Genomic DNA, 13840 nt, shown 5'->3' on the forward strand with positions numbered 1-13840 from the left:
ACGTGGCACCAGAGCACTGGGATAGGCAGGGGTGAGGGAGAAACAAAGGCTCAGGAACTCCCCAACCCACACCCTCACAGGGATATTCGTATTTATCACATGAATAAATCCCATGCCAAGGTGCCCAGGACACAAGAGCCAATTGCTTATGCTACAGGCAGCACAGCAACTCTGGCAAGTGCAGAAAAAACAATCACAAGGTGGAAATTCAAACAGAACACAAGTCACCTGCTATCTAAACGGGGGGAATTTGGCAAGTTTCCTCCTCAGCACTCACCACATCAAGGCTGCTCAATGATGCTAATTAAACAGGTCCCTCCCAGACACAGCCTGGAAGATTTACATCCCTCATTTGCATTTCTCAGTTAATTTTTCTTTCCTCCAAGGCACCATTTGAACGGCCACGGTGTGATTGCTTGGAGGGGTGTGATTTTGCAGGAGTGCCATTTGAAGATGAAGGGCTGTCCTGTCAGCAGCCCCAGGGCTGCTCCTCCCACCCCTGCTCTCCCACAGTGGGGCTCAGATGGGCACTGAGATTTTCTTGGGCTTGGTTTCACCAGCTGGGAAATAAAGAATGCTGGAATCAGCTGCTCTGGGTGATCCAGCTGCTGTCCCAGGGGCTGGGAATGGATCAGTCTGGGGATTCTTTTGAGGATGAGTCTCTGAAATACCCAGCAGCAGTGCAGCACCAGTCTCAGAGGTGTGATGTCTCCACCCAGCTCCCAAATCCAGTCCCAAAACCTGAGACCAGGGCAGCTCCAGGGGCTGGGACAGCAGAGCTGCAACAGAAATTTGTATAATTGCAAATAGCTGAAAGCAGCCAGGCTCCTGTGGGAATCTGTCAGCTCTGAAATGGCAGGTCAGTCACACTCGGGGGGAGGTGTCCCTGCCAGCAGCCCTCTCCTGATAAGGCTCTGATGAGCAGCAAGTCACCAGGCTGATAAGAAGTGGAAGGAGGTGACAGCTGGCATCGTGCTGCTGTCTGTTCTGCCCTGGAGTAAAGGCAAGGTCCTCATTCCTGCAATCCCAGCACTACCTGAACATGCTGCTGGCAGAGGAAATGGCCAGGGAGGAGTCTGGATGAGGAACTCAGGATGAACGTGTCCCACAAGGCGCTGACCCATCCCTGACCCAGCACCTGCTGGGAGTCTCGTTATGTGAGTGCAGCACCAGCCCTTCCAAAAGCTCCCCTGAGCTGTGTGTCCCTCACAGCCACCTGCAGAACGGGGCTGTGATGGGTCTGGGGGCAGTCTGGAGAGCAGTCTCCAAGGTGGGGAGGAACAAAGGGACGGGAGGAAGAAAAGGGAGAGGGGAACTGGTGAGACACCACCAGCCCTCTCCTCTGGAAGGAAACAACTTCTGGGAGGGGAGGGGAGCCAAGTTCAGTTTCACAGATGAACTCCAGAGGTTGTTTGCCAGTTTGTCTCACTGTCCAAGCCCTCCTGCAGGCTCTCCAGACCCAGCAGTGGCCAGAACCACGTTTCCCAAACGCCATCTGGTCACCCACGGGCTCTGGCCACGCCGAGCGCGCAGATGGCTCTGACAGGGGAAGCACTGCCCTCCCCTCCCAAAACAAAGCGTAAAAACCCAACAGGGGAGCCTGGCAGTCCACAGGCAGCGTTCCTGACTCGCAGAGATCCCACAGCTGACTCTCCCATCTGGTGGCTGTTGTCATGGCAAGCAGAGAGGGGAAGCAGCAGCACAAGAGCTGCTCGGTCCTTGACACACTCCATCCTTGGCCTGATGGCAGCTCCCCAGCAGAACAATCCCAACAGCAATTACCGAGGAGCTTTTAGGAAGCAAAAACAGATTAAAAAGCTATTTGAAACCTTGAGGCTGAATGCTGAGGGAACAGGAGAGCCAGGGCTGTGTGAGCTCAGCAAACAATGAGGAGACACAGAGACACTTCTTGGTGGGCCAGTTGAATGGAGCCTGCTTGTCACCGAGCCTCGGGGACAGCACTTGACAAAAGGACAATTGCTGCTGCTTTGTGAGTCTTGGTTGCAGTGTGGAAAACCTTCAGGGAAGGGCTGAGGAGCTGATCTGTGCCCCTGCCAGCACCAGCACCAGGCACAGAGGAGGGGACAAGACAAAAGGTGACTTTCAAGTGCAGGATTTGATTAAAGTCCAGCCACACCAGTCACAATTCCACTGGCTGGGTTATTGTCTTGCCTTGCCGGAGGATTTGGAGAGTATCTACAAAAAAAATCCTTTTTTTACTGTTTCACAAATGGCAAGGAGTTGTTACTGAGCAAAAGCTTTATTGTTTCCAGTAGGAAAACACCACATAAAAGTTGTGAGGGGTGGAGATGAGAACAAGAAAATAATAAACACAAATGACCAGAGCAGACTAAGCACATTCACTGAGCTCTTCTTGCCCACATTGAGCTGGCTCAAAAGACAGGTACAGATTTAGGATAATATTCCAAAAAAAGCCACAAAACACAACCAAGAGAATCACCACAAAGGGAAAAGTGGTCTTCAAAATAAAACAGTGCACAGAGCTGCAGATGTTCCTCTTTCAATTGTGCCTGGATCACATTGTCCAGGACCAGATCCTTCCCTCTGTCCAAGGAGTTTTTCCACAGCAGATTGAACAATTCTGGTTCAAACTCAGGTGGAATTACCCCATGGAGTTAAAACACAGAAGTAAGAAAGAAAAGGTTTCAGTCTCACTAGCACCAGAGCAACGTCAAATTTATCTCTGAGAGTGTTTTATAAAAGCTGGCCTCAGTTAAAAATCAAGCTGATGCCTCACAGTGGCACAGCAAGGATTGCCAGGCTCCTGTGCAGAGCTGGCACCCCTTGGTGTGGGAAATGAGAGTGGGAATGGGGACACGAGTGACCTGCCTGCCCTGCCCTGGAGTGAAGCACAGGGGACCCAAGGAGAGCTAGAAATGACACTCCCGATTTTAAAAGCTCTTTCCAACTCAGTGTAGGGCTGGTGATGAGAAAGGAAGAGCTTTAAAGAAAACAGAGTCAATTCCTAAAAGTCTTTTCCCTTCTCCTTCTGCTGTGGAATTAACTTTGGCTGGCAGGCCAGGCTGTCCGAGGCGCTGCAGTAACGAGCAAGACAAGCCTCACCTGGACTGCCAAAATCCTCAAGGCAAAACAGAACTCTTTTTGGTGCCTAAACACAGTGGAAACTGAAGACCCTACAGGCCTAAACACACTGGAAACTGAAGACCCTACAGCTCTGAGAAGAAACAGCCCTGAAACCACACCAGCACTTCAGCAAAAGCTGACAGCTGGAGTTCCTCTCTCAGACACAGCTGATGGTTTTGGCATTACCCATTCCACAGATGCAGTTAATGGCCAGGTTAACAGCAGACCACGCCATAAAACATCCCTCAGTGGAGAACAGCCTCATCCCTTGCTCTCTCCAACACTGATGGTGTGGACCTCACACTCAGTGGTTTCTTTTTCTGCCATCTCAGGGAGCCCAGGGGCTCCAAAGGTTTTGTTTCCATTTGTGAAAGGGCAGGAACAGACCACAGAGGAAGGGCTGGAAGCATTTCACCAGCAAGCTGCCACAGCACATGAACTGGGGCAGCAGTGAGGGAATGGCCCTCTGTTGGCCATGCTCATTTGGAAAGCAAGTCAGGGATTGATTTCCCATCTCCTGCCCGAGTGTTCCAGCACCCAATCTCATTTATCTTCATACTGCAGCCATTTGTAAGAACACACACTACATGCACACAAAGTGCCCCAGAGCAAAGGAAAACAGAACAAAAGAGAAATAACCAGGGGAAAGGCTGACATTAATGGGCACAAATTGCCTTTAACTCCGTGATTTCAGAGGGAACTTTTTGGAATCCTTTGTTTCTTCATAATAGACAGGTCAGCTCCAAAGCATTTCATAAAATCCACAGACTCCCAGTGTGGGTTTTGTTCAGGCCTTCAAAGATCTAATTGCTCTAGAGATGTGAGGTAATTTGATTTTTCCCATCTGTCAGGCCTTAGAGGGAAAATGTCCATTCTGGAGGATAAGCAGGACCAGGGCACGCAGTTTTCAACAGCCTGACTCATGATGACACCACCAGAGTCAGCCAGATGCTCAAGACTTCCAGGAAAAAGGCAAAAAAAAGGCCCTTGCTCATGTAAGGTGTGCACGTGGGAGGGGAATCTGCAGAGCTTTGCAGGATAAAGTCATTTGAAAGCTTTTATCCCATTTGGGCACTCACAGCCAGCTGGGCTGGGGCTGGGGGTGTGCTCCCCCCAGGAGCTGCAGCGAACACATCTCCCCTGACCCCCACCCTCCCATGAGCCAAGGGGAGTGAAAAAAACACAGCAAACTCCTTGGAGGGTTCCTTTACCCTGAGCAGAGAGGCAGGGAACAGGAGCACAGCTTCACCAGGTTCATCATCAGGAGCTTCTGGCTCCTGAAGCCCCCTCCAAACTCCAACCAGAACAAAACAATGACAGCAAACACAAGGAGCACCTTCCCCACGGGATCCACGGGCAAATCCCAGCCCCAGGCTCTCTGCTGGGGCTCTCAGAGGACTGGCAGGGGCTGTCCCAGCTGCCACCGTGCTGCCAGTGCCTGGCACAACGTCACCACTGGCAGCAGCTCCTGTCTGGAGTGGGATCTGAGGAGTGGCAGTGCTGGATCCAGGAAAAAGCAGCTCCATCTTCGCCCCCATCAGAGCCGTGTCCTGCTGTGGGCTCGTGGTTTGCCTTCAAAACAAACAAAGGACAAAGGTTTTGTTTGGAAAGCAGCAAAGGGGAGAGACTCCACACGGTTATTTCGTGTTGCTTTTTGTGTGCTCAGTGCCATTTTGAGAGCTCCCTAAAAATAATAAAGAGAACATCTATGCGTCATTAGTCCAGCAGTCAGGGCCCATTAGACTTGATTAAAGGAAGAAAAGCCAGGGGAAGGAAATGTGGAAAGGAGGAGAAATGAGGAGTTGTGCTGCTAGAAGTGCTCCTTCAGTAGGTGCTCCCCACGCCAGAGAGGAAGCCAAAGCTCAGCTCTGACAGATCTGCCATGAGATCTTCCTGCTCTGGGCCATGGACAGCAGGCACAGCACAGGGACAGCCCCAGAGCTGGGCACGGGCACTGCCCTGCTCTGCTCCAGATTTGTCTCCTGTTGGCTGAACAAACCTGAGCTGATCCCTTCAGGCCAAGCTCAGGCTCTGCTGGGACACACTGCTCCTCCTCTTGGAGAAAGGACAGGGGAATCACAGCATTCAGTGTCAATTGTTCAAGGCACCAGGAGTCCCAAAGCAAATTCCTCCCAGCAGCTGCTGCCTGACATCCCTGTTAAAAGACAGCCACGGAACCTCTCTGTGTGTTTACAAAGACTCCAAAATCCAGGCTTTTCACTTCTATCTTGCTGATTTCCCCTGCTCTTCCCTTCCCTGCTTTGTTTGCAAAGCTGACATCAACTCCTGCCCTTGGTGCTTTGTGCAAAATGCTGAATGGAAAGCTGGAGTGAATGTATTGCAGAGGGCAGAGAAGGAGTCTGAGGAGGTGGGGACAGGAGGCCAGACTGGCTGTTTGATCAAAGACCAGAGCACAGACCTCTGCAGGGGGAAAGAAGGCACAAAAATAGGAGTTTCATCCTCAGCAGCAGACTTGTTTCCTGATATATTGAGTGAAAGAGCTGAGAGAATGAATCTTTGTCATCCCTCTATTTTGAAGGAAGAAGCCTTCAATTTAGAACTCCATAAAGAGTTACAGGAGTAGTGAAAGTAATTTATTTTTTAGTTACTCAAGCCTTTATTTGCTGAACTCCAAGCCAGGCTTGAAAGAGCTGGAAATGTTTTGCTTCTACCACTCGAGGATGAAAATATTTTAATTCCCTCAAACACGGAAAGGGGCACAGGCTTCTCCTGAGGTTCATATTTACAAATGTATTGTATCTGGAATGCAAACTTTGAATCATTTCCTAATGCTGCCTCTACCCAAAGCTGTGTTTTATTTATAAGTACAGCAGGACCACTTGGTGCTCTGTGGATGTGAGGAGGCAGAGACAGCTCAAAGCTCCTCAGCCATGAAGGCACAATTCAATTTCTTCACTTTGGGGAAGACAGACAACTTATCCTCCTTGGCAGCAGGAAAACTCAATCCCAGTGAGCTCTGAGCAAAAGAGCAGTACCCAAAATGTGGTGAGGCAGCCAGTGAAGGGAGCAGAGGCTTGGATGGGTGGGGGTGAGGATCTTTCCTTCACATCTGATCCCTCTGTCCTTCCCAAACTGTGCCCTAAATGCAGGCACAGGGAGGAGCAGCAGGGATTTCCCACCTCTCCCAGCCTGCTGCAAAACCAACCCTGGAAATCCACACTAACAAGGAACAAGTCTGAAAACATTTAAGCAACTTTCTCACCAACCACAGGAAAACAAAAGTCAACTCCCCAAAGACTGCCATGAAGCAAGTAATTAAAGAAATTACTACCTCATTTGGAGCCTAATTACTGTTAGGACATATTTTTTTTTTCCCTTCCTACATGGAATGGAGTAGTCAGACCCACTGAAGCAAAATGTTACCTCCTCATGGTCCCTGAGGGAGCAAAGCAGACATCTGAGAAGAAGAATGGAAGTGAAAATAGAAGTTAATGCTTTAACTTCAAAGATGCCCAGAGAATTTCCTGCCACGACAATAATGCTGGATGGCTCTGCCTGGCTCATGTATTAACAGCTTGAATATTTATGAGCAAAAGTGGATGCCTAGCCCAGCCAGGGAGGCACTGAGCCCACAGAGAGACACCACCTCATTCCTAAATCCAGTCAATTCCTGAAAGACAGGACATAAATCCCCCCAAATTAGGGAGAGCTGGAAGCAGCACTCCCTGTCCATCTCCCTCAGCTCTGCTCAGCCTCTCCCAGCACAAAGGAGGCACCCAGGAGAAGGGTTCAGGCTGGACCTGGTGGCATCTGGGCATCTTTCCAGCAGGTCTCACCCCCTGCTTGCAGAGCAGAACATTTCTCACCCTCAGCAGGCAGTGCCACCCCCGTCTCAGCCCCCAGCCCCGTTTAACCTGGCTCTGTTGAAGTGCCAGCTGGTGCACCACTCTTTAAGTATTAATGATTTAGACAACACATTGGCAAGCAGGCAGAGATGGGGAGGCTGTGATTTGCACTCGCTCATTAGCTTCTCTCCTGGCTGCCTCTCAGACCTGATTCCAGCAGGAATCTGAGACTCTCCAGCCCCACAGCCCATGCCAGGCTCATTCCCCACTCCCCAGCAGCCAGCTGCTCGTGGAACAGCCAGCAGGATTCACCATTTCTGGGACAGATTCCTCAGAAGATGCTGAGAACTCCATCAGCTGGCACCCATCAGTGCAGAACTTGCTGCTGATCTGAGGGGGATGACTTTGGTTTCATTTACCCCCTGCAGCAGCCCCAAGCTCGGATTTGTTATCTCCATTAAAAGCTCTCCCTGGGCTAATGAAAACCACTGTAAGATATTGATTATTTCTTTGTTTCATTCTGTTTAATACTCCCCTTCCTTAATAAAAACATCATAATCAACACAAGTGAGGATTTTGCTCTTTTTTAAGGCATCTCTCAGCATCAGCTGTGCAGCCAGAACAAGGTGAGTCACCTGCCCTAGCTGGGAGCAAGTAAGAGGGAAAAGGAAGACTGTGCTTCTTCCATATGTGCAAATTTAATTTTTTTGTAGGATAAAACGTTCTTCAGCACAATGAGTGCGTGACCTTCCTCTTGAAAGCTATCACGTCAGAGCAGGCACCTCCAGGAACTGGAGCTTCAGAAGCAGAAGGAACACGGGGCTTTTGAAAGGCTTTGAGAGCAGGTGGTAAAAGAAAAAAAAATTAAAAATAATAAAACTGGCAGCCTCTCAACTCAGCACTCTTCTGAAACTTTGGCTCATGGGCTGAGGTTGCCTAAATCCCAGTGCAGCTCTGACAATGAGTCATTTTATGACAAACTCCAGGCTTCATTATCTGCCTCAGCAAAGCCCAGGCGGAGCTGGAGCAGTGCGCTGGAAACCTCCAACTTCTCCTCAAGAGCTCCTTGTCCTCCCCTGGCCAAAACCCTGCTGCTGGCTTGGTCTTCAGGCTGAAAGAGCCCAGGACTGTGAGGGCAGCTGCTTTTGCAGCACCTCTCCCCAGTTCCCTGCTCTGGAGGTGGCCTGGGATTTCAGGATGCTCTGCGAAGTCGCACTTGAGAGCGGAGTTAGAGCAGAGGTGAGAAAAGAAGTGCAAAGAAAGAACAACACCTGAGGTGATAATATGGAGCAAAAATTGCTCCTGACAGGGTGCTCTAAAGGTGAAGAAAATCATCTTTTAGCAGCCCAATTCTGCAGCTGAGGATCAGCAGTTGAAATGAGGAAGGATCTTTGCCCCTTGCTCTGCTTTTGGGGCAGAGCTTGGGGAATGTCCAAAAGGCAGGGAGATGCTGGGAACCCTGAATCCAGCACCCACCACTCTTTAAATACATCAACAGCAAGAGCAGCCTCTGTTTGTTGGCAAAGAGAGGCACCCAAAGTGCTGAAGTACTCACTGCTGATTTCCTGCCTCCCTGCCCGGATTTGGGGAGCCTGTACCAGAGCTCTGGTCTGAACAAAGCAGCCCCTTCTGCAGGAATATACTGAGAAAAAGATGACCCCAGACATAAGAAAGATCTTTACAGAAACTCCCCAGGCAGCCAACCTAGCTTAACCTTTTCCTTAGCAGGATCCTCTCTGCATCTCAGGGCCAACTTTAACTGGGCTCAGGAGATTGCTACAGTTTTCCTTTTTTTAAATATCAGCCCATGCTGCCTGTCACTTCTGCTCTCCCCCATCTACAGGCAGATCCCACTGGAAAGATTTGACCCCTTGTGCCAAGCTTTGCATATGGAGTTTTTAGCAGGAAAAAGGGGTTTTTTTTTCTTTTTTTTTGGCCTCTGAAATAGTGTTTGCACTGTCATGGCCAGGCAGATGTTGGCTCGAAGCTACAGAACACTGAGTACAAACACATTGTCCAGCAGTGGATCCATCCATCCATCAGAGGCAGCACCCAAAGGGTCACCTGCTGTCCACCAACACCATTCCAATCCCAAGGACAACCTGCAGCTCCTCTCCACCGGCAGCAGGAATCCACCCTCTCTAATCCTGCCCAACAAGAGCTTAAAATAAACCCCCCAGCCCAGGGCAGGCTCTAATCCAGGGGGAGGAAGGACAGAGCAGAAGAATCACTTGTTTGGTTTGTCTGGTGAAAAACTAAAAGAAAACTACAAGTTTTCTGGGAGCTGGGGAGGGAGGGAGGGAGAGCAGAGGAAAAATTTTGTGCTGCCTGTTTCTGGCAGGAAGCGTGAGGAGGGAGGGGGACCACAACTCCCTGGTGCACTGAAGGATGAACCTGCCTTCTCTAATCCAATTTATGCCTCAACATGGCCAGCACCAAGCAGGCTCAGGAAGAACAGGAGAGGCAGTTCAGAGGGCAGGAATGCTCAGGAGGGAGCAGGGCTGGATGATAACTTGAGGGGTTAGTGACTAAATTAGTGGGAGCTGCAGAGAGAACACATTTGCATCTCTTTCAGCTGCTTCAGGTGTGATAGCAGCCTCTGCTTTCCCAGTCACTTAATTGTTCTGAGGTTTTTGAGGGGGAAAAAGTGTCTTTCTTCTGCACTGCAGAGTTCTGGGAAGAGCCATGCTTGGCTTTAAGAGCAACCTCACTTCAGGAAAAATGTTACTCAGTCTCATAAAGCTGCTGGACTTTGCTTTGCTTCAGGAGGAGCTCAATCTGTTCTGCTGGCTCTGCAGGACACAGAGGAGCTCTGCAGGGCCACAGCCCCAGGCTCCGAGTGCTCCTGGCCGTGGGTGCAGGCAGCTCCCACCCCAGACCATTACTCATGATGCAGAAGAAGGTTTTGCATTCAGGGAAGAAGGTGTGACACTGCGACAGCATCTGCTAACACAAAGAAAAGAAGCAGAGAAAAGCGATCGCGGGGCCACAGCTTTCTGTGCCTCTGGGAAAGCACACAAAGCCTCTGGGAAAGCTGTGCTGCCAGGGAATCCAGCCCCAAAAAAGCAGGGATGTGCCCCGAGGTGGGGTGCAGCTTACCAGGGGTGCCGGTGTCGCTGTGGCGCCTGCCCGAGGCTCGGTCACTCCGGCCGCTCTCCGTGGGGCTGAGCTCGGCCCCCTGCTCGCTGCCCAGGCTGCTGTGGCTCCCCCACACCTGGGGGCACGGGGGGGTCCCCAGGGCTGTGCCCCTGGCCTGGCTGGGTCCCCTGGTGGGTGCTGCAGGGACAGGACAGAGATGCTGCTGAGGGCGTGGGAAGCGGGTGTTGTTGGGGAAGACGAAACAGGAAAGCCTTATAAATGTGATTGCCTAGCAAAAGATTTTGAGAACATGGAAACTATAAGCGAAGCAAGATTTAAATGAGAGCAGGCTTTGAGATATCTTAGTTACTGAGCAACTGGAAAGCAATGGTATGGCTGGCTGAAGGTAATCCCCTTTTGATGGAACAATCCCCTCTGCCTGCAGACAGGCCCAAGGGTCAGAGCATACCCTACTAGCTGGGCAGAAGGGGTCCAAAGAGCAGTTTTTAGGGTTTAAAATGTAACACAGTACGGTAATGTAATGATTCTTATAGGCCGTATGTAAATGCTGTAGGATTTGTATCTTGTACTAGATTGGCTAGTGAGAATTAGAATATTCAACGCAGAAGAAGATTTATGGTATTGTAACGGGAACTATTGGTTCATTCTCTCTTTACCACGCTCTTGCATTCATTCTCTTTACTCTTTCTCGCTCTCTCATTCTCTCCACCACTCTTTTACCTCTCTCTTTGGAGCCTGTTCAGAGCTGTGGCTGCAGCTCCCAGCAGGGCCCTGCACCCAGGCCCTGTGCAATAAACCACAGTTCCCTCTGCAATAAACCACAGTTCCCTCTGCAATAAACCACAGTTCCTTCTGCAATAAACCACAGTTCCCTCTGCAATAAACCACAGTTCCCTTTGCAATAAACCACACATTCCAGAGATCCCTTGTCTCGTCCGTCCTGACTGTCCTACCCTGCCACTCCTGCAGGCTGTGGGCACTGAGCCGGGTCCTACAGGAGCAGGAACATCCCAGCTCCAGCCAGGAGCCCTCAGGAGCAGGGTCAGCCCCAGGTCTGCTGCTCTGCTCCCAGGAAACACCAGTGATCCCAGTGCTGTGAAGCCAGGGGTGAGGAGCTGGTGCCAGCAGCTGTCACATTCACATTCTCTGAAAAATCCCTCCTCCCAGGATTTTTCTCCTGGGAAGCTGAGAAGCCTCAGAGAAAAAGGAAAACAATAATTATCTCATTTGCTTCTCCTGTGTTTTGCTCCTTTGGAATGTGTTTGGAGATTGTTTATCCAACAGGTGACTGTTCCCTTGGTTCCATGTGAATTGTTTTGTCTCTTTGGCCGACCAGTGCCAAGCTGTGTCAGGACTCTGGAAAGAGCCACAAGTTTTCATTATTATCCTTTTAGCCTTCTGTCTGTATCCTTTCTGTATTCTTTAGTATAGTTTAGTATAATATAATATAATATAATATAATATAATATAATATAATAATAAATTAGGCTTCTGAGAACATGGAGTCAGATTCATCACTCCTCCCTGTCACGAGGGACCCAGCAAATACAATAAGGAGCAGCTCCCAGCTGCTGGAATGCTGCAGGCCATGGAAGGAGCCAGGGAGAAATCCCAGGGAGAAAAGCTCAGACCCTCACCCAGCACAGCAGGCAGGGCAGCTGAGCCAAGAGCCAAACATTGGAGCACTTTTCACCTCCCACCCTCCAGCCACAAGGAACTGCAGCTCCTCACCCATTCCTGCTTGGAGCTTCCTCCCTTGAGAGCCTTTGGATCCCACGGGTTTGTCATCCAGGCTGGAGGAGCTGAGCTCTGAGTCGCTCTCGCTGTCACTGGAAACTGCTGCAGGGAAGACCAGGGGGAGGAGAGGAGAGAGCCACTTATCCACAACGTCCACAAACACTTCCCAGAGAGCCGCCAGATGGATGCAAATCAAACAGGAACCAACTCTGACTCCCTGCTCACCTGCTCCCTCTCCAAAGGAGACCCCACCTGCAGGTCCCCCACAGCTGCATGATGTGGTTTTACTCCTTGCAGATGACTGATAACTCTGGAAGGTGCAGACACCCCCAGGGCTTCTCTCCTAAAGCTGACAGGGACCATGGGGGTGCTCCTGTGCCACTCTCTGCTCCCACTGACCCATCCCAGCACCCCAGCAAGCCCCCTCCTCCTGGTATTTGCTGCCTCCCACCCCAAGTGACCCTCTAAGGGATGGTGCAGGGCTGGTTCCTGCTCAGCTGCACCTGCTCCACCCCTGGGTGATGTGGGCAGAGAGGCTGTTCCCCTCCAAGCTGCATTTCCAGCGTGGCAGGATCTCAGAGGAAAACACCAGATAAATCCTGAGCACATCCAACCATCCCCATCAGCAAATTCTGTTACTCCAGCATCCCCAAAGCTCCAAAGGGTCACTGCTTTTCCTCAAGGAGCCTCTTTTCCTGTCTCAAAGCTGCTTTTTTTCCTCTGTGTTTTTCTTCCCCCTGAATCCTGGCTCTCTTCCTGCTGCTTTCCACTCCCCATATTTTCCAGAAGAGCTGGAGAAGCCTCGTTTTGCCAGACACAGCTTCCCAAACTGGCAGGTTCTTTCCACTTTTCCATGCAATTATGCAAACACCTCTCCTGCTCACACTGGTGTAAAAGATAACTCGACTGACAGCTGCTCTGGGTAAAATAAAAATGGTGTTTTCCCCAATTCCTGGGTTTTTGTGGTGGTTTGATTGATCTCAGAACAGAAATGGTGGGGCTGAGGAGGAAGGTAATGGGAAAAAAATCTGGTTTTTGTTTGAGGGATTGCACTTCTCCATCTGAGCAGGCAGATACCAGCTCTCCTGGCAGCCACTTCAAACAGCAGGTCCCAACTCCTGGTGAAAAGTACAAAATCAGCCCACGAGGGATGTAAAGTAGGTGACACTGCAACCTGCAGCTCTCCTGTGGGAAAAGGAAGCCCCAATGATTTTTTTTTAGACCCACCAGGATGTCTCCAGAAGCTCACACTGCTGTGAAAAGTGATTTTCTCTGTGACTGAACAAACCCCAGCGTTTCTCCCAGTGCCCAGGCTCAGAGAGGGACGTGGGTGAAGGGGAACAAGGTGACAAGCATGGGGTAACACAGAGCTGTCATTTCATCTCTCCAAACCCCTCAGCACTCCCGAGGGCAGGAGGATGGGAATCCCTCCCCTTGCACAGAGCAGGAGCTGTCAAATATTCCTGCCAAGCACCTCTGCAGGCACTCCTGTATTCAAGGATCTGTACTACACAAAATATTTCATTTAAAAAAAAGAGGAATGAATACCTAAAGTCATGCTAACATCTCTGAGGATATTAAAGCTGGCAGCCAGTGTTATTGCAAAGCATTATTGAAGTTGCCCTGGCAGGCAGCTCCTCACACACACCCTGCACAGAAAAAGGCTCTTTTAAAAGCTGGGGGGCTGCAATGCTGGCTAAGAGCCTTCAAAGCAAAGGTTTGTCTAAAAAAACATCTTCATTACTACCTGGGAATTTCAGGTTCAGGAAAAACATCTTCAGAACTCCCTGGGAGAGGTGGGGAGTTCTATATAAACACTGTTAAAAACAATCCATACATACCAGAGTGGGTTTTTTTTCCTATATAATCCAAATCTCAGCTGCAAGACTCCTTCTGACCATCTTATTGCTCAATTCTCTCAGAAAATGAAGTCCTGGTCCACTTGGTCATCATCTTTATTTTTTTTTCTTTTTTTTGCTCTCCTGGATTCACAAAATCCATTTCCTCAGAACAGCTCCTTCCTCCATGAATCCTCTGAAAATGCTGGGAGCCAGGATTTATTTGGAGAAGGCCCCAGTGAATCAGTGGAGGTG

The 13840-nt window shown here is 50.1% G+C and overlaps 1 protein-coding gene across 8 annotated transcripts in view; it reads right to left on the bottom strand.

Annotated features, from left to right (window-relative positions):
- Positions 1–2241: 2241 nt before the first annotated feature.
- The window catches only part of RPH3AL (rabphilin 3A like (without C2 domains)), a 36712-nt gene continuing 25113 nt past the window's right edge, over positions 2242–13840 (bottom strand). For 6 of the 8 annotated variants that reach the window (XM_041482821.1, XM_041482827.1, XM_041482825.1 and 3 more), the window contains 3 exons: positions 11742–11849; positions 10011–10187; positions 2242–4677 (listed from right to left, as the gene is read on the bottom strand). In XM_041482821.1, coding sequence (XP_041338755.1) covers positions 4643–4677; positions 10011–10187; positions 11742–11849 — 320 coding nt within the window. In that variant the 3' untranslated portion in view covers positions 2242–4642. The remainder of the gene's footprint in view (positions 4678–10010; positions 10188–11741; positions 11850–13840) is intronic. The other 2 variants (XM_041482826.1, XM_041482828.1) reach the window with 2 other exon arrangements.

The sequence above is a fragment of the Pyrgilauda ruficollis genome, unplaced genomic scaffold, assembly GCF_017590135.1.
Source record: "Pyrgilauda ruficollis isolate IOZ18807 unplaced genomic scaffold, ASM1759013v1 scaffold59, whole genome shotgun sequence".
Lineage (NCBI taxonomy): Eukaryota > Metazoa > Chordata > Aves > Passeriformes > Passeridae > Pyrgilauda > Pyrgilauda ruficollis.